General features: G+C 45.6%; 5 protein-coding genes across 10 annotated transcripts; 4 read left to right on the forward strand and 1 right to left on the reverse strand.

The window, feature by feature from the left end:
- The first annotated feature begins 2924 nt into the window (after positions 1–2924).
- Positions 2925–6828, forward strand: LOC127344836 (NADH--cytochrome b5 reductase 1). The gene is made up of 9 exons (XM_051371170.2): positions 2925–3302; positions 4173–4314; positions 4405–4495; positions 4732–4809; positions 4922–5002; positions 5097–5186; positions 5717–5782; positions 6303–6389; positions 6520–6828. The coding sequence occupies exons 1-9, from the start codon at positions 3191–3193 to the stop codon at positions 6610–6612; spliced, it is 840 nt and encodes a 279-aa protein (XP_051227130.1). The 5' UTR covers positions 2925–3190; the 3' UTR covers positions 6613–6828.
- Positions 6829–8979: 2151 nt separating this feature from the next.
- On the forward strand, positions 8980–12296 carry LOC127344838 (cysteine synthase). 2 transcript variants are annotated; one of them, XM_051371175.2, is made up of 10 exons: positions 8984–9326; positions 9645–9754; positions 9870–9927; positions 10009–10272; positions 10393–10530; positions 11057–11108; positions 11213–11262; positions 11370–11429; positions 11546–11626; positions 11760–12296. In XM_051371175.2, exons 1-10 carry the CDS (start codon positions 9093–9095, stop codon positions 11847–11849), a joined length of 1137 nt encoding a protein of 378 aa, XP_051227135.1. In that variant the 5' UTR covers positions 8984–9092; the 3' UTR covers positions 11850–12296. The 2 variants fall into 2 exon arrangements, with proteins under 2 accessions (XP_071684560.1, XP_051227135.1); XM_071828459.1 differs by having other exon boundaries at positions 8980–9326; positions 9870–10272.
- A 2542-nt stretch (positions 12297–14838) lies between these two features.
- Positions 14839–18320, forward strand: LOC127344840 (F-box protein SKIP24). 3 transcript variants are annotated; one of them, XM_051371177.2, is made up of 5 exons: positions 14843–15167; positions 15247–15420; positions 17118–17280; positions 17366–17493; positions 17755–18320. In XM_051371177.2, the coding sequence occupies exons 1-5, from the start codon at positions 14926–14928 to the stop codon at positions 17756–17758; spliced, it is 711 nt and encodes a 236-aa protein (XP_051227137.1). In that variant the 5' UTR covers positions 14843–14925; the 3' UTR covers positions 17759–18320. The 3 variants fall into 3 exon arrangements, with proteins under 3 accessions (XP_071684559.1, XP_051227138.1, XP_051227137.1); XM_071828458.1 differs by lacking the exon at positions 17755–18320 and having other exon boundaries at positions 14839–15167; positions 17118–17245; positions 17366–17497; XM_051371178.1 differs by lacking the exon at positions 17755–18320 and having other exon boundaries at positions 14841–15167; positions 17366–17497.
- A 512-nt stretch (positions 18321–18832) lies between these two features.
- LOC127344839 (uncharacterized) lies at positions 18833–21777 on the forward strand. Its single transcript, XM_051371176.2, has 3 exons — positions 18833–19425; positions 19850–20283; positions 20848–21777. The coding sequence occupies exons 2-3, from the start codon at positions 19885–19887 to the stop codon at positions 21487–21489; spliced, it is 1041 nt and encodes a 346-aa protein (XP_051227136.1). The 5' UTR covers positions 18833–19425; positions 19850–19884; the 3' UTR covers positions 21490–21777.
- A 169-nt stretch (positions 21778–21946) lies between these two features.
- Positions 21947–25304, reverse strand: LOC127344837 (pentatricopeptide repeat-containing protein At2g02980, chloroplastic). 3 transcript variants are annotated; one of them, XM_051371174.1, is made up of 3 exons: positions 24293–25304; positions 22878–23944; positions 21947–22272 (listed from the first exon to the last, which is right to left on the reverse strand). In XM_051371174.1, exons 1-2 carry the CDS (start codon positions 25235–25237, stop codon positions 23117–23119), a joined length of 1773 nt encoding a protein of 590 aa, XP_051227134.1. In that variant the 5' UTR covers positions 25238–25304; the 3' UTR covers positions 21947–22272; positions 22878–23116. The 3 variants fall into 3 exon arrangements, with proteins under 3 accessions (XP_051227134.1, XP_051227132.1, XP_051227133.1); XM_051371172.1 differs by having other exon boundaries at positions 21947–22275; XM_051371173.1 differs by having other exon boundaries at positions 21947–22343.
- Between the last annotated feature and the right edge of the window lie 679 nt (positions 25305–25983).

Consider the following 25983-nt stretch of genomic DNA (forward strand, 5'->3'; position numbering starts at 1 on the left):
AACCTTGATTCTACATGTGAATACCAACGCGCATCCAAACAACCAAAATGGTATTCCATTAAAATCATTGATTATGTATTCCATTGCCAATTCAATTTTGAGGCTCATTGTGTGCAATCAAACAGGGTTATAGTGATTAACATAATAATAGAAAACGCATCAACTGCGCAAGAAAACGACAAATAATCACTAATTGTGGAAGGTTGCTAGTTTTTAACAGAGAACGGCCACGAAAGGCTCGGAAGCTGAATTATAAGCGGTGGGCACATAAATTACAATGATGCCCTTTCATAACTATTGCCCTCAAAAACCTACAATTTGAAGATAAGGTATCAAAATTTACAAAAAGAACCCTACCACAAAAATGGAAAAAATAATCAGGTGCCTCAGAGCCAACTCCACCACTCGCCGGCGACCGCAAGGCACAAACCGCACTGTAATATGAGAGGAAGTTGCTCGAGATGCTCTCCTTTCCGACGAAGAACCAAAAACGCCGGCCATCTCGACGCCTACGGGGACGAGCCACTTGGGGGCGAAGCGACAACGAGCTCCAGTGCATGGTTGATAAAGACCTCCAAATGGAGGTTGAACTCGTGGACGAGGGCTACCAATCAGCCATAGGATTCAGGAATTTTTGTCAAAAGGGACCACCCTCCCCAATTCATCGACAAAAAGGACCACCTGTGAGTAGAATTGATAAAAAAGACCACCTCATGTGTGGCGGTAGAGCCCCCAGGCGACACGTGTCGCCTGCCGCCACAGCCGGAGGCGGCAGGGCCTGCCGCCGTTGCCCGTGGCGGCATGTCCACCTAATCAATGAATAGTGTCCTGATCGATGAACAGTACACGTTAGCTACAAAATTTGTTGAATTTGTCTTTTTTGCTGAGCCCAAAATACAACGTATTTTACATTGAATTTTTTGCACGATTGTAGTGCATAGAGTTAGCTACATGTAGATATATTTTTCGATTTTTTTGAGATGTTTAAAAAAAATTCAAAACTGGTTACTATTCATAGATTAGGATAATGTGGACATGCCGCCACAGGCAAGGCAATGGCGGCAGGCCCTGCCGCCTCCGGTTGTGGCGGCAAGCGACACGTGTCGCCTGGGGGCTCTGCCGCCACATACGAGGTGGTCTTTTTTTTGTCAATTCTACTCATAGATGGTCCTTTTTGTCAATGAATTGGGGAGGGTGGTCCTTTTTGACAAAAAATCTAGGATTCAGGGGCGAGGCAAAGCATCCAACATGAGTCCCCTGGTGGTGAGCTCTCCAAAGAGCGCGTCGTCGCGACAAGAACAACCACAACTTCCACATAGCACCACTTGTGTGATTTATTGCAGCAAGAAGAGAAGAGAGATGATGGAGCAAGGCCAACCAAAGCCACTCCTTGCCATGGATTCGGCAGCGAGGTGCTAGCATAAGGCCCTCCAGCACTCTTCCCCCGTCCATCCACCTCGAAGCAGAGAGGAAGAAGAACACAAGGAAGAGCATGGGTGGATCTGGATCTAGCCGCCTCCTTATTCACCGGAGAAGCTACAATTAAAAGAAACCAGAACCCTCTCCCACTCGTCGTCGGCCACCATGGCCACCAGCGGCGAGGGGGGGAGAGGTCGGTGAGGGGATCCAGAGGAAGAGGCTCAAGCAGAGCAGTCTCCACATGGGTACTCTCTTGAGAGGTAGGGATTGCGTATGGGGCCGTAAGGTTGCTATTCAGAAGTCTCATGAATGATTAAAACAAGGAGTAGCTACATGTGTCTAGATACTACTACATCAACAATCAAAATCATACAACGAACAATTTGTGGAACCCAACACAATTGAGCTTCTATGGAACGACGGGCTTATGCCCAAATTGATGGGAGATTGCTCAATTTGGTCTGTTCAGTCTTGTTCGGTTGGTTGGGCTAAAAATCGAATTCTACCAAATCCAGTTCATTAGTATAAATGGAAAGAAAAATTAGCATGTGATGCGAATAACCGAGATTTTGGTTAGTTTGGTTTCAGCGCTTCAGTTCAGTTTCCGTTTATGCCCACCATGACCCAGAAGTGCCAATAGCTCAGCCGTTTAAGGCCGAACAAACTTGATTTGGTCATGCAGCTGCAGTCTCTAATAAGGAAGGCCAAATCTAGCAAAGTGGCAAACAATATATGCATTTCATCGGAAACCAATCTGAGATTGGATGGTTATGAGGGTGGTTGTACCCCTATTTCATTAGAGTTTAAATTCCAGGTTTGATATCTGTGTGTCTCATTCAGTGGGAGACGGCGTTCCCGTCGACAGCGAGGCGCCAGTGGCGACTTCGTCAATTTCAAGATCCAATTCGTTGGCTCAGTCTTCTATGTGAGCGTCTACGTTTGTACCGTGTCTCTAAAAAAAATGCATTTCATCTCTTTGACAGCTGAAAGAGAAGGTGATGCGGCTGGCGCTCCAAAGTCAAAAGTAAGTAATCCGCTCCTGAGATATTCCGATCCGACCACAGGAAGAGGAAATGGGACATGCACAAGTGGTATACCATAAAGCGGTCTAAACAACTGACCAAGCAAGCAAGTATACCCAGATCGGGAAGCACACACCAGACACCACGCCGGAAACGAGTTGGGCCAAGACAGCGACTGATGTTGGCAGGAAATTACTCTCCCAGCCCCAGTACTGTGATGTGCGAACCTTGCATTACCACTCAATACAACGCTGAAAGATACAATTTTTTTTGTAAACATTCTTGTACCAGTATGAATTTTGAAGAAATTCAGGAGAATCTAAAAAAAAGAAATTCAGGAGATTGTGGTTTCAGAGAAAGAGCGGTCTCGGATCAGGCGCTATGTCTGGTGTGCAAACTGGCACATATTGTAAGTTTTTCTAAGGCAGATTTGCAGTGCAGACAGGGAATCGCGCCAGAGATTCAGTCAGTACAAGTCTGAATTTTGACGTGGGCAAAGAAGGGCGAATACGACCTCGCGATCTCCGCCACCGCGCCCACCGGTTCCGTCTTACCACCACCACCGCAAGCACCACGGCACCACCACCACCGCCACCTACCGCCGTTCTCGCAGCTAACCCGCTCCACCATATCTAAACCCAGCTAAATCCCCACACCGGACAGGCACCGCAGACCAAACTGAGGCGCCCAACCAACCAACCAACCCCCTGCAGCCAGACGTCGTCGCGAGGGGGACGCCGGCGTGAGCCATGGATTTCCTGCAGGGCCGGAGCGTCGAGACCATGGCGGCCATCGCCGTCGCGGTCGTCGCCGTCGCCGTGGGCGGCGCCTTCCTCCTCCGACGATCCAAGAAGCCCAAGGGTATGTACGCTCGTTTGTGCGCAGATGCATGCATGCTTAGACGAGATGCCCGTGATCCGTACGCGATCTGGTTGTCCGGAATCCGTGGGCTTTCGATTAGTTTCGGTGGAAAGCGAGTGGAGCCGCGAGCCCTTCTAATTCTGCCCATTCTGATATGCGTGGTAGTGGTACCAGCTAATTCTGCCCCTACTTTTTACTAGCTACGCCATACCTGACTGGTTCTGCTGAGTGTCCATTTGTAGTCTCGAAGCCGCTAACTGTCACAGTACGGATACAAGAACACGAGAAACAATATGGCTTATTAGCTATTTCTCTATGTTAAACAGAGCCACTTTAGTACTGCTGATGCCTGAAGTTAGTCTGTTGGACGACTAAGATACAACTCCTAGGGAGTTGTTTACTCGTGTTTCAGTTTTGACGTCTCGTTCAGTGAAACCTAATGGTCAGAATGTTGCAGCTGTGTTTCTCTCTAAGCAGAGAGCTGTGCTACTGGCTGAATTTTCCCATTTGTCTTGGTTGATCTAGTCTTACCATGTTACCATGAAAAGTGCTTGTAAAGAATTATTGCCTGGACTACAGGGTCTAAACAAACAACCCATTTTACATGCCTAGTGTCTAATATCTACTGATGTGAGTTCAATAAATGGGCGTCTTGTACTCTGCAATATCTTGTTTATTTTGTTCTTTATTGTGCGTGGTTCTCTAGTATCTTAGAATTAGTTGCTTGTGGAGCTGTGTGACTCATCTACCATCAATTGTTTCTTTCTTTCATCACCCAAATAAATAACTTGTGCTCAGACATTATTCCTGTTGTTGGAGGCTAATATGCTATAGCTTAATGTCATGTTGGTGTTCTTTTCCCATAATCAGGCTGCTTGGATCCTGAGAACTTCAAGGAGTTCAAACTTGTGGAAAAGACTCAAATAAGCCACAATGTTGCTAAGTTTCGATTTGCTCTTCCAACCCCTACTTCTGCGTTAGGCCTTCCAATTGGTCAACATATCAGCTGCAGGTATGAATTCCATTTTGCTTCTGATTTCTGTAGGCTGCTTCCATAATGACCTTTTATTTTAAACGGTGTTATGTTCCCTCCTTCTGACAGAGGACAAGATGCTACTGGTGAAGAAGTAATCAAGCCTTACACACCTACTACCTTGGATTCTGATCTCGGAAATTTCCAGCTTGTTATAAAGGTATGTGTTCACTTCTTTATACTATGTAAATATTTTGTTTCACAATCATGAATTCAGCTTGTTATAAAGGTATGTGTTCACCTCTTTATACTGCGTAAATACACTGCTTCACAATCTTGAACCTTTATCCTTTTGTGCCACACTGCTTCACACTGCTTCACAATGTTAAAGAAAAGAAAACCCGTAGTTTGTTAACTCTTGCTTCTTTAACATTTTTTCTTTTCCTCAAAATGCAGATGTACCCTCAAGGAAGAATGTCCCATCACTTCCGTGAAATGAAAGTCGGCGATTATATGTCTGTGAAGGGACCTAAGGTAATACTCTTTCTTATCCAGCACAGGTGTTCTTATTTATAGTCCACATTCACGATGTCATGCTTATTTGGCCTTCAATTGTAAGTTTAACACGATTTTTTCGCTGGTCTAGGGTCGTTTCAAGTACCAAGTCGGGCAAGTTAGAGCTTTCGGAATGATAGCTGGTGGATCAGGGATTACTCCGATGTTCCAGGTAAACACAAGTTTGAAGTTCAGCATTGCAGTCAATGATGCTACAAGCCAGTTTTTTCTCGTCTCCACTAACAATATTTTTTCTGTTCTCATAGGTTGCAAGGGCAATTCTTGAGAACCCTAATGACAAAACGAAGGTTCATCTAATCTATGCAAATGTCACAACTGAAGACATCCTTCTGAAGGTGGAATCACCTTTTTTGTTTTATGTAGAAACCCTTATTTTGGTTTTTGTGCAGTCATCGGATACATAATCTATATTTTAGACATATATGTTCAAACTATTGACCCGCTAGATCGGAGCTGAAGTGCGTGCATATGACACATTTGCAAGGTCGTATCAGTTATATATTCACTTTGTTTAGCTGTTGATGATAACACTTGAATGTCAAGTACTATTTTTTTTTTTGTCTTTCTGCTCACTTTAGGGTATTTTTTGTGCGAAAAAACTAGAATGTTCAGGTAATACAGAACTTGTGCACAACTTGTACTGCAGCAAAAGGGAAGTCATACATTGTACTTTGTAACTCAAACTAATATATAGCTTCACTAACTTACTTTTCTGATGTAGTGTATAACTGATAAGTTACTCAAACCCATGAAAGCAACATGTGATTGAGCAAAGAGATATTCTTGTGTGATGAATGCACTTCAATGGTAGTATTGTTCTATATTGCTTTCGTGCCAAATTGATAGGTCTGTTGAATCTGTGCAGGAAGAGCTGGACAGCATGGCTGAAGAATACCCCGACCGCTTTAAGATCTACTATGTGTTGAATCAGGTGCACCCTATGTTCTTCTCAGGTTTTAACTAGACATGTGCATCAAATCAGTATGGTGCATTTGATGCATGGAAGGCATTAGTAGCTTTCTTAGGCAACATTGGAATCCAGGACTCTATATTCTACATTTATCCTCGGAACTAGCAGGAGCAGTTTCTGTTGTGAGTCTCATAGCCATAACATGGGCTGTTCTGTTGGTAGTTGAGCACACGGAACACGGTAATGTAGCACTGCTAGATAATTGCAGGGCAGAGTGCTATGCATAAAGACTGTCACACAGATAGGTTTTGCGTATTGTTGGGATACTTTAAATAAATAATTGCTAGTATGTGCGACAGACATATTTGATTGGACGAAATTCAAATTCTGAAATATAACCGCGTTATTAATTTCTCTTTTATGTTTAAAAATAACTGTGCTCTCATCACCAGTCCATGGTACAGAGGTGCATTGACGGTTATAACTAACATTACTACACTGGCATTGCAATAGATTGTGATCCTGTCATTTGCTTCTGCAGCCTCCTGAAGTCTGGAACGGTGGTGTTGGGTTTGTGTCCCAGGATATGGTTAAAACTCATTGCCCAGCGCCTGCTGACGATATTCAGGTAAAGCTAAGTTTTTATTCCTTTGGACTTTGTTTACAAGCAGGTGCAGCAAGTGTCCGGTCATTTTTTTCAGAAACTTGTGCCTCTATCGCCTCTCCAGGTTAATGCATGTTTTTCAATACCATTTCAGGTCTTGAGATGCGGCCCTCCTCCTATGAACAAGGCGATGGCTGCGCACCTTGAGGAGCTCGGGTACACAAAGGAGATGCAGTTCCAGTTCTAGGCTTCTGGAGGACCCGAATAAGGCCCCTACGGCCGAGACGGTGTTTGACCCCTTTTGATAGCTTACAGAAGCAATGCATGATTATAGCTGTAAGACACGATTCTTGCACCTCGATTTTTGTGGGCAAGTGTTAGCTGCATAGCTCGGCAGAGGCCCACATGTCATTCGACTCCACTTGTATTACTGGTTCAAAATGTGAACATTGGATGCGACCAACCGTGGGCTCAACAGAGATATAATGGCATTTACCTATGGAAAATGCTTATTATCAGGCGGAGGCACCCGGGCTTGCAACCTCCGGTTTGGCAGCGTGACACGCGTCCACCGGGACCACATTAAACCTTATCTCCTCTTCTTCCTCCCCAGAATTTTCCTCCCGAACGTGCTCGCCTCCCACGGTCTGAGGCCGCGCCCGCCGCCGGCTTGACCTCCGCGAGCGCCTCGCCGCCGGCCCTCCACCTCCGCGAGCTGCCCCGCCATGGCCCTCCACCTCCGCAAGCTTCCCCGCCGTCGCTGCCCACCACCGAGCGCGCTCTGTACCGGGGCCGTCACCGACCCGGTGAGGTCCTCGCGCCGAGGCGGCGGCGGTCAGCCTCTACGGGAGCGCGGCGCCGGCTCCTTTCCTCGCGACGGCCGGCCTCGACGCCGCCGCCTTCTTCCTCCGCGGTGTCGGCTCGTCCGCCACGACGGCCGCCGCCTCCATCTCGGTCGCCGCCGCTCCTTCCCCCGCGGCGCCGGCTCCATGCGCCGCCTCCGCCCGGGCTGCAAGCGGCCACGGCCGGAGCTGCAAACGACCTCCACCAGAGCTGCAAACGGCATCGCCAGGAGCTGCAAACGGCATCCGGGTGAGCTGCCCTCGGCATGGCCGGGAGCTGCAACTGGCCTCCGCTGGAGCTTCAATAGGCATCGACCGAAGCTGCAAACAGCCTCCGCCCGGCCGCAAGCGGCCACCGCCGAGCCGCAAACGGCCTCCGATCGGGCCGCACCCGGCATGGCCGGGAGTCGCAAACGGACTTTGCCCGAGCCGCACCGGCGCCCGCCGAGCTTCAATAGGCATTGACGGGAGCCGCAGACGGCCTCCGCCCGGCCGCCGTAGCGGCCACCGCCGGAGCTGCAAACGGCCTCCACCGAAGCCGCAAACGGGCTCCGCCGAGCCGCAATCGACATCGATGGGAGCCGCAAAGGACCGTCGACCGGCGCAGCCGCGCAACCCGCGTCGGCGGACCTGCAAAGGAGCACCGTCGGAGCTGGACGCCGCCGCCGGCGCATAGCGACAGGGTCGGCAGACCGCAGGTGACGGCCCTACCATCGGGTGGAGGCGGTATTGCAAGGAGAGGGCGTTGATGCTGCGGTGGTGCTGCCGACCGGAGTTGACGCGTCTCCGGCGAGCTTGCCGGACTTTTTTCTGGGTGCATTGGGGACGGTGGTGCTGTGGTGGTGTGGTTGTTGCCGTCTGTGTGGTGTGGAGATTATTTTGTTCTTTTTCTGTGCAGGAGGTTGAAGAAGTACGGGGTTGAAGATGCACATGGGTGGTGGTCCTTGATGGACACGTGTCGCGATGGGGAGTCGGAGGCACGGGAGAAATTAGCCTCCGGAGGATTATCAGCACTGTCCTTTACCTATTGGTAAAAGTAAAACTTTGTATTCCCCCTGGTTAACACAAGCACAATCCAATATGATGGTACCATTGTTTAAGGAAGTTAAAACTGAGTTTCTATTCCTAACCGAGTTTCTCTTCACTTGTACCTTCAGAGCTGCTAGCCTGTGTTGGCGTTGGTATGCTCGTGTCGGTGTTTATAAGGAAACCACTAATTTTAATTTTATACGGGGCCTAGATTTAAGTACTCCCTTATTTACATAATTCTAATTTAAATTTGAACTAAAACGAACGACAAGAATTATTGAACGAAGGGATTACCGAATTTGGTCTGTGTGCTACAAAAACTCAGTTTCACCCTACAAAAACTCAGTTTCGCCCTATTTAGGCCTTGTTTGGTACTAGAGTTTTAGTGGGGATTAGCGGGGATAATCCGCTCAAAATTTTAAATCCCCACCTATCCCCAATGCATGTTTGGTGCTAGAGTATGAGAGAGTTTAATCCCCACTTTTTCCCCAAATTTTAGTGTAATTTTTTCAATCCTCAATACTCTACCCCTACCTAGTGGATTGGGGATGGGGTTTTGTGGAGATTGGCAGTAATTCACCCAATACTCTATCCCCAGTAATCTTCACTGATACACTAGTACCAAACAAGGCCTTACCGTGGTGGTGGCACTTCGAGAGCCTGGTTTCGAACGCAGATATTTTGCAGAAAATTTTAGGTTGCAAATTCTAAATTGCCAATCTCAGAGCAACTCACAGAACTGGCCAGGGAAGCGGCTAAACCCCCGAACCCGACAACGCATTCCCCATTTCCCCTTATCCGAAGGACGGCGCTCCTCTCTTCCCCCTCTCTAAAACCCCTCGCGCAGGCAGCGGCCATGGCGACGGCGGCGCCGCCAGCCTGCTCCCTCCTCCTCCCATCCACCGCCGCCACCGCCTACGCTAGCGGTCGACGAGCACCCCGCTTCCTCGCCTCCGCGCGCTCTGCCTCAGCCCGTCGGCCCCTCTCCACGGCTTCCTCGCCTAGGGTCGCGGCCCCCGCCGCCGTCGAGATCCCGGAGGAGTACGTCGATGAGATTGAAGCGGTGAACATCGCGCTGGACGTCACACAGGTGTGCGGCCTATTCCCACCCTAATTATTTTTGTGCTTCTTACACTGTAGTTATCTTTGTGGCCTCTATAAAACCGCATCCAGGAGTTGTCTGAGGCCACCAAAAAATCGGATTATACTTGAGAGAGTGGGTGTTCGATTCTGGATTGTTGTGATATGCTTAGGCAACATTTTATGTCTGGTTTGGATACTGAACATCGGCTATTTTCACTGATATATGAATTTTATAAATCAATCAAACTAGGCACTACCGAAATCCCATAGGTCCTTTTCTATTTCCTTTTTGTTTTCATATAACGTTTTCCATCTTCTTGATCAGCTAATCGGGAAAACCCCAATGGTATATCTAAACAATGTTGTTGAAGGTTGTGTCGCTAATATTGCTGCAAAGCTTGAGTACATGGGACCTTGCCGAAGCGTCAAAGATAGGTATCCATTGTTTTCTTGAGATTAATTATTTCTTATCACAACAGGTTTGCATTGTTGTTGCACCATGCAATGCAAATGTTGTTTGTACCACCTCTCATTCAATATGTTTTGGCAGGATTGCGTTAAGCATGATTACTGACGCCGAAGAGAAAGGACTAATTTCTCCAAATAAGGTTAGGTTGCCCTTCTGTATATGTCTAGAGTATTATCATCATGAAGGTGGTAACTTATGGCGTTGCTTTATACTTCTGCAGACCATCTTGGTAGAACCAACTACAGGGAATACTGGCATAGGCCTAGCTTCAGTAGCTGCTGCCAGAGGATACAAATTCATAGCAACTATGCCGTCATCAGTAGATGTTGAGAGGCGTATTCTTATACGCGCATTTGGAGCAGAAATCGTGTTAACTGACCCTACAAAGGGACTAAAAGGAGCTTTTGATAAAGCTGAGGAAATTGTTTCAAAGAGGCCAAATGCGTACATGTTTCATCAGTTCAACAATTCAGCTAACAGTGAGGTTGACACTTCAAGTCATTGTCATTTACTCATATGACATCTGTAACACGGCACATGTGAAATTCATTCATTTGCCAACTTCTTTAAATGATCTATTGAAAAGCCACTTGGATAATTACAGATCCACTTTCAAACCACAGGCCCAGAAATATGGGAGGACACACTGGGTACTGTTGACATACTTGTTGCAAGCATTGGGACAGGCGGTACTATTACCGGCACTGGTCGCTACTTGAAAATGATGAACAAGGATGTTAAGGTTTCCACTCTTTCCCTCATTAAGTTGTTTGATTCATGTTAAATAAATTGCGCTAAAATGATTATCTTTTATTGTGTCAACTTAATTGATTTTGCATCTTTGCTTAATCTTGTTCTACTAGATTTTATTCTCCTGCCATGGTTACGTTGGTTTAATTGATTTTGCATCTTTGCTTAATGTTGTTCTACTAGATTTTGCATCTTTGCTTGATTGAGTACTGCAATACTGTTTTTACATTCGTGCACTTCAGCTTTCAGGAGGACTTACATGTACTCTACTATTTAACTAGTCTATGAAAAAAATAGTAGTGCCATCCTTCTGTTCCTTGTTTCATTCTGAAGTTATTTACCATCAGAATTTCTAGAAACATGGTGATTTCCACATTGTTGATAACTTGATATATTTCCACAGTGGCATCTCCCTAAAATTTTGCAACCTGAAACTGTTTGACTGTGCCCATGTATTTTCCAGTCAATTTTGTCTGTTATACGCTTGTATAACCTTTGTCTTGTCATGTCATTATCAGGTCATCGGGGTAGAACCTGCTGAAACTAGTATCATTTCTGGCGACAGCCCAGGTAAATGAAATAGCACATAGAAAGTGAATGTATTTGATGAGATGAGGTTGTTAAATATTCTGTCATTGGAATTTACACCTCTTTGGTTAATGTTCCAATGACAGGTTATATTCCAAGCATATTAGATGTTGAGCTGCTCGATGAGGTTGTGAAGGTCTGGAATGCTAACTTTAGTACTCTGTTTATGTGTTGTGGATTGGGCTGAACTTCACAGTTCTTATAAGCCATCAAATTGATTATGATTGTTGAACTTGCATGCAGGTTACCACGGGAGAGGCAGTTGATGTTGCAAGGCAACTTGCACTGAGAGAGGGCCTGCTGGTAAGCATCTGCACAACCAAATAAAAGTTACCAATTTGGCTTTTTGTTTGTGGTAGCATTTGCCTTAAATTTCCCAAACTGAGATCCTTGACTTGTTACGTTGGTTGTTTTTACAGGTTGGCATTTCGTCAGGTGCTGCAGCAGTCGCTGCTATGAACGTGGCCAAAAGACCTGAAAATGCTGGAAAGCTGATTGCGGTGAGACATTTCATCCATTTGAATATGTTATCATGATAGCATGTCTAGCTGTTTAAATATTGAAACAAATATTCCTTTCTAATGAACATCCTCCTATCGACTCACATGTTTAATTGAACACATGAATTTGCAGGTTATTTTCCCCAGCTTTGGAGAGAGATATATCTCTAGCATCCTGTTCCGTCCGATATATAACTCGGTTCGAAGAATGAGGAAGAGATAACTGACTAACTAGAACGGTGAATGTGATCGTTTGTAAACCGGACTGCCTTCCGTGACATGTGGAATTTGAAGAGTCAAAGTCCCTGGTAGATGCACTTCAAGCAGGGTCTGAAGTTTTGAAATGCAATTGCCAAGGGTGAATGGTCATGGAAGTTTGACATTGCACGCAGTTTGGCTGCAGAACTGCAACTTGGTTCCAGGAAAACCGAGCAAAAATGATGATTTAGACTTTTAACTATCTGCCTCGAACGCGATGGTGAAACATGAAGAATTAGATGTTGCAGCTCGCTTAGGACCTTTCTCCAATAGTCTAGGACCTGGAGCAAAATAGTTGTGTGACATGATATTTCAGCTGATCTTACCAAACTAAATTTGTCCATTGTTCTTATTGGTTAGCCTTGTATCGTATGATCTCATCTTTTTCTTGATAGTCTGTATGTTCTTCTTCTCTTTTAGTGGGCTTATGGTTCACGTTATTAGTTTTGTTTATCTTGAGATTGGGAACTTTTTTTTGCAACTTCACATAAATTCAGATGCATCTGCTATTAAGCTACTTCCTCCGGATCGGTTTAACGGGCGCGCACGCAATTTAAGGTAAAGTTTGACCGTTGAATTGGTCAATAAAATATAAATTATATATCTACAAAATTTATACCATTAAATTCGTATTTAAACAAGGTTTCTAATGATATAATTTTTGTAACATATATTCTATATTTTATTGACCAAAATAATGGTCAAAGTAATTTTTTAAACTACGTGCTCGCCTGTTAAACTGGTCCCGTTCAAACCAAATTACAAAGATTTATCTGCTGTTTCAAATGTGACTCGTGACGTGAGAATCATGCATCTGCTTGTGAAAAAATGCCTCGGGGAAAAAAAAATGCCTCGAAGATAACCACCCAAAGTCAAAACGTTCAGATACATCTATAATATCTAAATAGGAGCAACCCACTAAGGATAATTCTCTTAACATGCAAGCATGCCACATCATCAGGTGGGCCTACATTTTTTTACCAATCAACAAATCAGGTTGAAAAAATTAGTCAGCATTTCTTTTCATTCCATCCCTCGCTCCACCTCCATACCCAATTGACTCCACTTCCGCGTACATAATAATAATAATAATTTTGTTAAGCAGTACCCGCTCCACTTCCTCCAATTCTCCACTACAAGGCAAGCACCTCTTGGTCTCCTCTTTGCTCATATCTATTCCAGATTAATTGTCAGTAATAATTAGTACATGCATTGCTTCCGGCCGGTCCCAAGAAATATATTTACTAGTGAATCCTCCTCCGACCTCCCACACAGCCACACCATCTACTGCTAGCACCTCTTCATGCCCTCTTGAACCACACCGATCCTGATCATCATCTGAAGTCTGGAGTTCATCGTGTGGGAGTGTATTGCAAATGATATGAAGGCCCTGTACTCCGCCATCTGCACTCCTTCTGAAGCTAGCCGGAATTCTGCTTCTCTCTTCTCGGATGTCTCCATTGGCCGGCCGTAGTTCAGTAGTCTGGTACACACTACACAGTAGTCCTGATGATATGGAACCAACATGCTGAATGTTGCTGCTGGAAATGGCGTGATGTTCTACCCTATTTTGTTGCAGGGAGTCGCACCAGTTCAACTGCCCCTGTATCTATCATATGTGCATTGCTACATATTCATTCTTTTCAGTAAATTATTATGATGATGATGATATTTTGTCTCATGTGCGATTTAATCATGGCTGGCTTTTTGCATGTTGCGGGAACTATATACAGATCGCCTGTTACAAAGTGCTAGGATCTGTCTACTTCTAGGTCTCTGTTTCCTACCACTAAATTTAGAACCTCTAAAGGCTTGAATTTACCTATCTTGAGTTATCGTTCTAACACGTATTTCCTTCTGGTGTTTTATATAATTATGTATGCATACAGATCAGGAATCGGAACTGAATTGATCAAACTCTCAATGCTGAACTGCAGATGATACATTCGCCGGCGATACTGCCATGTCCATTGACATGCTCCTTTTCTACATAGCAGGTATGAGATCCACACTTTTTCTCCGCACTCTTCCTTCCTTATTTATTTTGTTTGATATTTCGCTCGTCTGTAGGTTATCCGATTTCAATTTTATTTCCATTTCTATTGACAGGTTTAACCCACACCAATTTTGGCCCGACATTCATATGTCCGTGGGTCTTGATCTCTCCTCCATGTGAGGCACTCTCTTTGATTGTATGACAGTTCCACTTGCTGTTGTAGGATTTCTTGATTTCTATATGATATTTATGCTGGTTAGTTTTAATTTAGGTTACTAATTTCTATACGATAATTATCTATAACAGTTCCACCATCTTCTACCATCTACATGAGGTGCAATAGGTATGTCATTTGTCATTCATGCAGAGAACATTTTCCTTGGCATCTATAGCTCTGTCTGCCTCTATGTCAGGTATGTAGTAGCTAAGTTTCGTGAGAACATTTTTTTTTTGCGAATATGAACAAACCTGATTGGACGAACACATGACATTCCACGTGCATCATCATAACCCAAAGCGGTAAACATACATGCGTATATGCACAATCGATCAGTGACCTTCAGGTTTGCTTCGTAGGAACAAGGACTACAACTCTGCATGCAAATTTTAAAATAAAGAAGCAAAGAAAACAAGTTGTTCCGATTCTGCCTTGGTAATTTTCAAGGTATTCCAACTAGAATGCAATACATCCCGAATTATGGTTTTGTTCATCTTCTCAGAGTTTTTTTTGTTAAGATGAAAACTTGATGTTTTTATTTGGGATCATCGACTCATTTGATACAAGAAACTTATTGGTGTGCATCACACTATTATCTAAAATTATACAATATTTGGATAACCTCTAAGTTATTCTACACTATTTTCATATGAGATTTTAACATTTGATGTGGTCAATTATTAGTTTCTAAAAGATCCCGCAGCAACGCGCGGGGTATTTTCTAGTTCAGTCGGCGGACGCGCCTTCCTGATTTCTCTAGCCCGCCGAGCCGTCGAGGGAAAGGCGCGATAGCCAGCTGCGTCGTTGCCCGCCCGCTCTCAGATCAACATGTCGGCGTCCGATCTCCCCGACGAGCTGTGGGCGCGCATCCTGGAGCTCGGCGCCGCCTCCGCCGCGCTGGGGTTCCGCGACCTCTGCTGCCTCGCCATCGCCTCCCGCCGCCTCCGCCGCCTCTCCCTCCACCCCTCCCTCTGGTCGAGCCTTCTCTCCCGCGACTTCCCCTCCCAATCCCAGCCCTCCTCTTCGCAGCAGCTGCAGCTTGTCGACCCCAAATCCCTCTACAAAACCAAGTAATTACCCCTCCCCGCCTCGTTGTTCAGCTTATTTAATCCCCCGTCTGGGCGCCTGACTTATGCTCCGCTGCCGCAGGTTCGAGAGGCACAAGCTGCGGATGGCCGAGGCGAGGCGGCGCGCTGTGTACGAGGCGGAGGGGCGGCTGCTGGCGTGCCGGAAGCGGCTGACGCAGCTGGAGGGGAGTATCCGCGCGGAGGGGGATAGGATGAAGGCCGCCGCGCAGGAGCTGGACAACCTCGAGAGGGTCAGGTCGGTTGTAATTTCCTCAACCTGTGTTTTTTTCTCTCCATGAGTTGAATGCCTTTTTGGTGTTGTGAGTAGAAACATCAATTTAACAGACTAGCTAATGCAACGAGTAGAAAGAGCATCGGGATTTTGGGACGATTGGAGTAGCAATTATTCAAGTATCCCCGATTAATCAGTTAGAATTAGTACTGAATTGCCCGTAGCTGCACTATGGGGGCAAAAGTTATTGCTCAAGGCTAGTGTGAGTTTCTCCTGCTACCCTTTCACAACTGTACAGGGAAACTCTGGTTATAATCTCAGTGATCTCCTGCTGTTGCCTGTTGGTCCTGTAAGACTACTCATAGTGGGGAGTAACTAACTTAAGACCTCCTTTAGCAAAACAGTCTCTTGCACGCCTGTCCAGCACTTGACTTGCTGCACTGCTATTTAGTTGGCAAAATGTTTGTCATAAGTCAGAACAATTGCTTCCATGGTTATTGGTACTGCTTATCTCGCAAGAGCTTGTCCGAGGTTGTTCTCTTGGCTGACACGTTCAGCATAGCATAGCTACTTCTGCTGCCTTTTAAACTGAAATAGGACAACTCTGATTATCTCATGTTTATGCTCTGTATCGGAACTTGGAACGATCCATTAAATTTAGAAACACCTCCATTAGTATGTTGTTCTATCAGGGTAAAATGCCCCTGTTTACACTATCCTTGGTATCTATAGGGCTTCATTTTAAGCATCAATAGCTTAAATTGCTGGGGTAAACCAGGGTTCTTTTAATGGTCAATGGACAATTAAGTTATATGATACACTCTCTGCTCTCCTTATCCTTACATAAACAATTAGTATCTCCAGTGTTTCTCAGGCAGGAAAAACTGAAAATTTAGACCTTGGTATAAGAGTACATCAGTTCCTCGATTTTATCTTATTCTTGTATGTTTGGGAAATTCCTCCTCATCGGTACTATCCGTATGCTGCCTTTTGAGCTAAAATAAGATAACTCAAGTTCTCTCATATGAACGTGTTGATATTGGAACTTGACACGGTGCATTAAATTTAGAAACACCTTCATTACTATTTTGTTGTATCAGGGTAAAAGGCTCCTGTTTACATATGGTCAAGGGAATAATTCAAACAGTGCACAAAGGAATTGTACCTCACTTGCCAACATTCAGGTCTGCTGTAACTGCAGAAATGAATAATACATATTATACATAGTGGATAGAACATCAAGAAACATGTAGATTTTTAGTCTAGTGCAATCATTTCTGCAAAGTAGGTTGCTATCCAGATCACTTCACCCATAATTGTGTGCATTCATCTCTTTTTTAAGATGTTGCTTCTGTAGTCCTTGTCTGGTAAAGGAACAAATACAGGCTGTGTGAAGTACCTCGTTAGGAATTTAGCATCATGGAGAATGCTTATGGTTGCAATCGGGCCTGTATTAAGCATCGATAGCAAAGTGCTGTAGAGTTAAAATAAGTTTCTTCTATGGGTCAATGAAAAATTAAGTTATATTAAGTACTCCATTATCTGCTTTCCTTAAAAAAAATATTTTCTCCGAAGGTTCTCAGCCAGGGAAACTGAAACTTTAGACTTCAACACAAGAGTACATCACGTCATTGATTTTTTGCTTAGTCTCATACGTCTGTGCATCTCACCTGGTCACATATGCTGATTGCCTAATTCATTATTGTCTGAAATGTCAACAGGAGAGCTTCTGTGGCATTGAACGTATGGCAACCACAAGTAGTCCGTGGGCGACAGAAACAGTTGGTTCAGCAATGCACTGTTCCTGTTGATTCTCGCCTTAGCGATCTACGCATGGAGCTGAAAGTTTGTAAGCAACAAATAGCAACTTACAAGAACGTTTACGTATGTGATCTCTGGTTTCAGCAAATTTGCAGAAGACCTTACATGGCTAGCCTTACTATAGTTGTGCTTTTTGATCTATTAACAGAACAAGGAGAAGCTGAAGTTGAACGAGTGTGAGGAAGCACTGAGACGAGCAAAATATCATCCACTGCAGAATAGTAGTCAGACAAGCTCAACTGTCGATGAACCTCAAGCGAAGAGGAAGAGGCTGAAGTAAGACTGTTCTTTGCCATCGAATCTTCCTTTGCCTCATGTTACTAGAATTTGGGCCAACAAAGTCGTATTCATTTGCAACATGTTTTACTTTCACGATAGAGGAGCATGGTGTCTGATGTGCACACTCACAGTTCTTTTTGAAATGACGTGCTCATAGTTCTTTCCGTAGTCGAAGTGGATAAGTAGCAACGTAGTATGGGCGCCACATTTTTTCTGTGAATTTAACAACGCCAGCTTCATTTACTCTATTTTGTGCAGGTAAAGGTGTCTCGTGGCCGTTGGAAACGAATCAAAGCCAGACGGTTCTGTTTCCCATCCTTCCTGCAGTGGAGGAGGTTGCTCAAGAGCCTACTGCAATGCAGCAAGTGCTATGCATCTCAGGGCAAAAGATTCTGATGCACCGCAGATTCCCCGACGGGTTCGTTTTCAACTTTTTCATTGCGCCATGGCATGTGTGCTGTGTGCACATGGCGTACGTGGCATTGTTCCTTTCCGCGCGGGCAGAATGGTTGAAGCTCGGCTCAGCAGAGCTTTCCAAGTGGCCGGAAGAATCCTATCCTCCGCCGCCCAGCTGCCAGCGACCCCATGGCACAGGGACGCCAACCATTTTGCAGAGCAGATTAGTCTGGCCCTGGTGCTTGCCCTCCACGAAACCGTGGGCGGTCAACTGTTCTGCAGCAGAAGGACGACATATCTGACCCGATTGTTTGGGTTGGGTTGACCTGTGTTCTGTAGAGACGTACTGCACTGTATGAAACTATCTGTTGACTGTTGTATATGTTGCCTCCTGTTTCGAGTTTGGATATGCATGGCTGTGGCTGATATATGTGCAACTCGTACTAACATTTCATCAGCATTCATTTATAAATGTGCTCATACTGTTTTTTTTTTTCAACTTGGGCGCCGGTGCCAATTGTCTGACGGCGATAGTTTCTGCCACGGCAGTTTCGCCTACAGCTGCATCCCAACTCCCAAATCTATGTTTAGCATACGCATCGATATTCAGCGAGCACACGATGGACATGACTCCCCCAAAACGGGAAGAACAAGAAAAATCTCAGTCAAAACAAGATGGCACTGAAGATCATGCCTGATATTCATCGCGATTTTTGCCTGGTCCAAATCGAGAAAATACGAAAACCGTTTCCCCCTTTCCCCGGGCTGTGTATCCTACGTGGCGCGCCTTCCGTGCCGCATCTTCCCGCCCGCCACGCTGTTGACCCGTCCACCTCTCACTGCGCGCGGGGCCCGCCCCAGCCTGTCACCCACCATCCTCGTCCGTATCCGGGCCCCACTCGTCAGGCATCCGAAATATAAGACGCACCCCGATCCGCCCCCGGCCTCTCGCCGTTCCAGTAGCCAATCCGCGCACCTCGCCTCCCGCATCCTCCGCCGATCCGATCCCCAAATCGCCTCTCCGTCCTCGCCGTCGCCGTCCGCCGTCGTCATCTCCGACCGCCGGTCCGGTCGACCCACGCGCAGGGCGTGACCCTCCCCGCGCCGGCCCGCCCCGCCCTGATCCTCCTCCGCCCGCAGGTGGTAGCCGCGAAATCCGACAAGTTGGATACCTAGGCGAGGATACGATGTCTGCGGCGCGAGCCGCGTGCCCCTCCTGCTGCTGCGTCCTCCGCGCCGTCGCGTCCGCCGACTCCTTCCCCTCCTCGCACCGCCTCCAGCTCTCGTCCTCGCATCGGTTTAGTAGTAGTGGTATCGGTAATCCTGGTAGTAGTAGTTCTAATTGCCTCTGACGTTTGCCTCCCCCTCGTCGCCCACGACCTTCGGTTCGATCTCGCCCCTGCGCTCGTCCTGAGGCTTGTCCGGTTGTGAGGGTCTGTTGCTTGGTCTCGGGATTTCGTGTCTCCGCAAGTTTGGTCTCTGGGTTTGACCGGTGTGTTGGCGCCTGTGATTGCTGCTTCTCCGACGAAAGAGGTACGGAAAATTTGCCGGTTCCATTTTTTTTTTGAAATTGTAAATACGCGCAGGTTTACTTTTCTGTTGGAACTGCAAATGTCGTAGAAATGTTCAGATATCGAACATGGAATTACGATTCTTTCAAATATGAAATATCTATGACCATATACAGTTATAAGATAGATTGTTGCTCTTTATTTATTTACACCATCAGGGAACATTGTAGCCCATGCTATTGACAGGCTTTTAACATTTTTTGCGCGTAGTTGGTTTACATGAGCTTCAAATATGAATAATATATATGAATGCACATAGATGTGCACTTGATTCTGTTATGTTGTCTTAAAACTCTACCAAGTATTCTAGTGTGTGGTCCTTGTTGTGTAGTCCTTTTAATTATTCTAAGGTTTGCTTCTGATTCAAGCTTTGTCCTGCTATGCAGGGAGTTCTCTTCTGACCTTGGGGTTAAGGTTGTGGATGGGCGGACCTTTGGTAGGCTTCAGTGCCGAAGGTGTGAGCAGCAGCTCATGTCTCTGCCCCAGCACCTGTGAAAAAGCAGGTTCTCAGCACAGCTCTTGTGCTCGCCCTGAAGATGAGAATTTTGAAGCTAGAGTAGCGCATGCGCAAGATGGTTTTGGTGTCGAGGAAATCGGACTGGCTCTTGCTGAAGTGATGCAGGTATATGATGACAATGATGAAGGGAAAGATCTGAGCGAAGACTCTGATGAAAATGAGGATTCACTTTCTGTTGAATCAGATTCGACTGATGGCTTGGTGGATGTTGACACTGAACTGGTCACATCGTCAGCCTCCCTTAGTGGCAATGCATCTGAATCTTCAATTGGAAAATCAGAGGATGGCGATTCTGTATCAAAGGTGAGTATTTCATTGAAGTAGGAAGTATGGAGTCTTCCTTGTTAGGATTATCTTGCTATTCAAAGTGTTTGTTCTTGTTCTATTTATACCAAATGAATCATAGGGCAATAACCCTTTAGCTTGATTGAAAGATGGTTCTGTAAGCATTACACCTTTATTTTTTACCAATGACTCTGGCTTCTCATAAATTATTATAACTTGTTTAGAATTCCAGATAGTTAAATGTAATTCTGCGCTTGTGATATTCCACTCCTCTGTAGGAGGAGGTTTAACTACTCTGTTTGGATAAATATGTTGGGTTGATGCCTCTATGCCAGTTGTGATGCAATGTTGCATATTTGTCTGAATAGATTTGAGAATGATGTTCATTCGTTTGCATTATTTACTTATATTTTTTTTTTCTGTTCATTTTAGTGGCTGGACTATGCTTATCTGAATTATATGTGAAATATGCATGATCTCTTAGGGCTGTTCTTCTCCAATTATTGTATTGCTTCCGTGGAATGTTTTATTTTGGACATGGATTGACCATACCCTGATTTGTAACATCCATTGTATATGCAGGTGACCCCAGTGCTGGTTTCTGCAATGAAAGGAAGCCGAGCGAAGCGGGGTATTGTCACAAATTTGAGTGTTTCATGGGCCCCTGATGTATATGATCCTCCTGTTACTTCTGACTCGCACACCGTGAGGCCTCACCATAGAAGTTTGAGGAAGAGCAACTACAAGTACAAGCCTCCAAAGGGAAGCAGCAGCAGCCGCAGTAGCAGTGGCAGTAAAAAGGACAAGAAGCATTCTCACCACAGTAGCAGCAGCAAAAGAGATAAGAAATCATCTTACCGCAGTACCAGCGGCAGCAGCAGAACTGACACTAGTGATCCTCAACATCTCAAGGCATACGACAATAGCATTAGCAGCAGAACTGACACAAGTGATCCTCAACATCGTCAGGCACATGCCAGCAGTATCAACAGCATTGAGAATACAGTTCCTGAGTATCATAAATTATCTCTATGGCTGCCACCAGATAGTGTCAAAAAGGAAGAGGCCGTATCTCCGGCACCTGTACTGAAGAGCATTGAACCAATCAAGCGTAGCGCTAGCAGCTGCAAGGAGGCGCCCTTGAGCATGCTATCGCGTCAATTTGTGGCTGCCAAGTACAAGGGGATGTTCTCCTTTTGGGGTCAGAACCAACTAGCTTCTTAAGTATATGCGAGACCTCGTGGGTGCTACTCATAGGCTGCTTCCTGGTATCGGGCTACCAACAAAGCCTTACTTTGCTTATGTTTCAGTATGTGAACTTCAGAGTTGGTATCTCATTCTTTGTTGAACGGTTTGCTCCACATTCGTTTCAGCAACAGTGATCGTTGTTATAAAAATTGTCAGTTGAAGTATGTACGCCCTTGTGTTTATTTTGTGTAATCAGCACGATGTCTATTTTGCTGTCTGTTTGAGTTTTATATTGAAGCTGAATTTGTTTGGCTTCGTTACAAATCATCAAGTTTTATATTGAAGCTGAATTTATATTCTTCTTTTTTTTTTCTGTTAGCCTTCGTTTGGCTAGCTGTTAAGTTTTCGATGAGATGATTAGTACTCTGTCTACCATTAAGTTGTAATGGCGATGAGATGAGATGTTTTCATTCCAAGAAATTGAAAAAATGGGTAAAAGGCGAGTGTAAGATTTGTCTAAATTGCATGTGTAGATACATTTAAATTAAGGTGTAAGATGTAACCAGTACAGTAACCGATTAATAGGCTTGTGGTGATGTAACCAGTTTCCCAGTTCACATCGAATCACACATTTTCAGCATTGCAAAGTTGAGTCGTGCCTCCAAAGCCTAGCAACACCATTTTTTACTTCTGGGACCGGCACGAGCAGCCACCGAACAGGTCATGTTCACCAGCTACCTTGCCTGACAAACGCGAAATGTTCTAGCGTCCCAGCCCTCCTGCTCTTCCACTGTGGTCTGAAACTCTTGGACCTTATGCCTGCTGGTAGCACCATGCGGGAAATGGAGGGGTTTAGTACTGAGAAATGTTGGTGCCCATCGAGTAGCCACCTTGTCATGGGGAATAAACATTAATCAAACATTTGAATTCTAATGCATCCGATGGTAGTTTTAGAACTGATCAACATGTAGAGGTCGTGTTATCAATGGCACAATTAATCATTATTTTGTTTAAGCATGTATCAAAAAACAAACATTGAGAAAGCATGGACAGAGACCTTTCAGAGACATATGAGCAAGCCATGACAGCAATGCAGTCGCCTTCTCTTCTAGGTTATGTTAGTTTGGTAGAAAATCCGTTGTCGCTAATTTAGATAAGAACGACAGTACTTAACCGTCAAAATAAGGTAAAAAGAGTACCTCAATGATGTAAAATATAGTTCCATTGAAGTATGTTACAAACGATGCAACTAATATTTGATAACGCATGGACAGAGACCGATAACAGACATTTAAACAAGTCATGACAGCAACATAGTCGTCTTCTCTTTTAGGTTATGTTAGGTTGATAGAACATACCTCCATCACTAATTTATATATGAACAACATGACCTAAACATCAAATTACGGTAAAAAAAAAAGTACCTCGGTGATGTAAAATATACTTCAATAACTTTCAGTGGTGGTATCAGAATAGGAAGCTCCAATATCTGCACCTGGAGTTAATTAATCTAGGTGTGAGAACATGCACATACGTCGTTGCACAATGTGGTTTTTTCTGGTATTTCCATCTTATCACTTCTGAAACAACCTTCTTCTTAAGGCATCACATCTGGCACGCTTTGAATAATCATTTAATATACGTTATTCAGTCGGTTAAGCAATCACCAGAAGTCCTTGCAAGAACAATGTCCTCCAATAAATCTATGGAAACGAACACGATCCCTGACAATGATCTCTCGGTCATATGATTTGCTTATTATTTTTGTCACTTCATGGCAATCAGGACAGAACCGCAAATTCTTTACTACCCGAATGACATGTGGTGCTTTTGTCTTCAACAACCCATACGCAATGGCTAACCTTTCACTGTGCTCACAAAGTGCAACTTCTTTTTCCTCTTCATCAACATCATGTAGAACGGCTGCAGTCCAAGGCTTGTGTCCAGCACGTAGCACCCGGTCAGCTATTTCCCTCAGCACCAGCCTTATCTCCTTGATTTCAGGGTGTGAACCATCGCTCACCACAAACTTGTGCATGTAGCCATTTATTTCAATCGAACTACAGCCAGCAACAACAGTAACTTTGTTAGCCTTCATCATTTTCCTCATATACCTCACTCTATCCCACTGGGAGTTCGACGCAAACAGATTAGAGAGGAGCACATAGTTCTCTGAATTTTGAGGTTCCAACTCTAAGAGCCTCTTAGAAGCCGATTCTACTATATCAACTCTGTTCGAGTTTTTACTCGCCACAAGAAGATTCCTCCAAATTACTGAATTTGGTGATATGGGCATGTCTGTAACGAATGAGTAAGCTTCATCCAAAAAGCCAGACCGACAGAGAAGGTCAACCATGCAACCGTAGTTCTCCATTGAAGCTTTAATGCCCATTTCTTGCATAGTAGACCAGTATCGCCGGCCATCATCCACTAACCCATTGTGAGCACAGGCGGACAAAACACCTATAAATGTGACATTGTTGGGTCTCACCTGAAATATAAACACGAGAATTTTGGTGAGAGCCATTAGAATGGATACAAACTCTCCTTTGTAAAGACTGCACGCTATGACAATTTATAGCAAAGTTGAGCACGTGAGCTGATACACATCAGACAGTGTAGGTAGAGATCATCCATGTAGTGCATGAAATCAGTTAAGCACATTAGGCGTTCATGAGAAAAGTGAGAAAATTTTCTGGTATAATAGCATAAAACCAGATGCTGAACAAAGGTAACCAGCATTACATTTTACCACGCGAGCTAATGTATATGATCATGTTATCAACAAAAGCTAACCAAGCAAATATAACTGTAAACAAATCGGTGCAACTTTTTTTACCTTAAGCTGTAGCATTCTTGAGAAAAGCCCCAAGGCATCCTCTGCAAGCCCATGCATCGCCAGCCCAACTATCATCGCACTCCATGCCTTGGTATCCCTCTCCACCATAGCGTCAAACACCGACCTTGCCCGCTCTATCAGACCGCACTTTGCATACATATCAATTAACGCCGTGCTCAGCTCAAGATCGACTGTGATCCTCTTCCTATCTATAAAAGCATGCACCCACCTGCCCAAATCAAGAGCGCCTGCCTTGGCGCATGCGGAGATGACGCTGACCATCGCGACCTCATCCGGGTTCACCCCAGCAGCCTGCATTTCTCGAAAGAGGTCCAAGGCTTCGTTCACCATCCCCACTCTCGAGTACCCGCCGATCATGGAGCTCCAGGCGACCAAATTCTTGTCCTCGGCCATGCCATCGAACACGTCCCTGGCGAGCGCAACCTCCTCGCACCTGGCGTAGAGGTTAAGCAGCCCGGTCTGCACGTACAGGCTCGGTTCCAGCCCATGACGGAAGGCCTGCGAATGTAGCTGCTGACCCTCTCTGAGAGCCGGAGCCGTGGCGCACGCCTTGATAGTGAACGCGACCGTGAAGCTGTTGGGTGGCGGGGCGCCCGCCCGCAGCATGCAGCGGTAGAGCAGGAAGGCGTCCGCGGCGGTGTTGCTGGTGCCGGACAGCGCGCGGATGAGGGAGTTGTAGCAGAAGGTGGTCGGTTCGGGGATTTGGTCGAACAGGCTGCGCGCGTAGGAGGTGGCAGCGGAGGCGGCGAGGAGCTTGGAGAGCGCGAAGGCGTAGGTGAGGCGCGGGAGGCTGAGCCTGAGTAGGCGCGCGTGGGCGCCGCGGAGAGCGCGGTGGCCGGAGCATTGGCGGACCAGCGAGACGACGTGGGCTTCTAGGAGGTGGCGCGGGAGGGTGGCTGCCTCTTGCGGTCCGAGATGTTGCATCCGGGGAGAAAACAAGAAAGGTGAGGAGATTTTCCTTGAGCGGGGGCGCACAGCGTGGCTCCGTGGAGCATCGGCGAATGGATTTGGTGTGTGCTGGTGCCAAAGGTGCCAAGTTTAAAACTCATCGCAGTTCAAAGTTTAAAAACATCAAAAGTTTAACTTGTTAAAATTCGTAGCACATCAATTTGGCATTTGGTATCCACTTGGATTTAGGCCACCTCAACGGACCACCGCAATTCGGACACAAGATCGATATGTTTTTGTCCGTATGCGGTGGCAAGCGGACACAAGTAAGACGGCCTATTTGTGGTAGCGAGCAGCCCCAACGGTTCTAAACCACAAAAAAATGAAAAGAAAAATTAGCATAGTTTACATAAATATAGGGCATAGCTATGGACCCAGAAGTTCACAGTTTACACTGAAAAGGAAAAATATAGGGTAATGGCTTGCAAGCCGGTGGTTCCTCGTCCTCCTGGTCAGTGCCGCCAGTGTCTAGTCCTTGTTGCCGAGGTCGATGGAAACCTGTGGCGGCGGCCACACATTCATCATGGACGAGAAGCTCGCGCGCTAGGGTTTGGGAAGCTGCGTGCAGCGTGGGACTGCGAGGTGGCGTGTTGGGAGCTGATGGGGTCTGGGGAGAACGACACGTCCCCATTAGTACGTACCGCGTGGACCTGTTGGAACCACTTCGCTTGGTCATTGTTGCTTCGTGAAAACTCATGATTGTTCCACATACACACCACTAT

The sequence above is a fragment of the Lolium perenne genome, chromosome 3 (genome assembly GCF_019359855.2).
Source record: "Lolium perenne isolate Kyuss_39 chromosome 3, Kyuss_2.0, whole genome shotgun sequence".
In the NCBI taxonomy this organism is placed as follows: domain Eukaryota; kingdom Viridiplantae; phylum Streptophyta; class Magnoliopsida; order Poales; family Poaceae; genus Lolium; species Lolium perenne.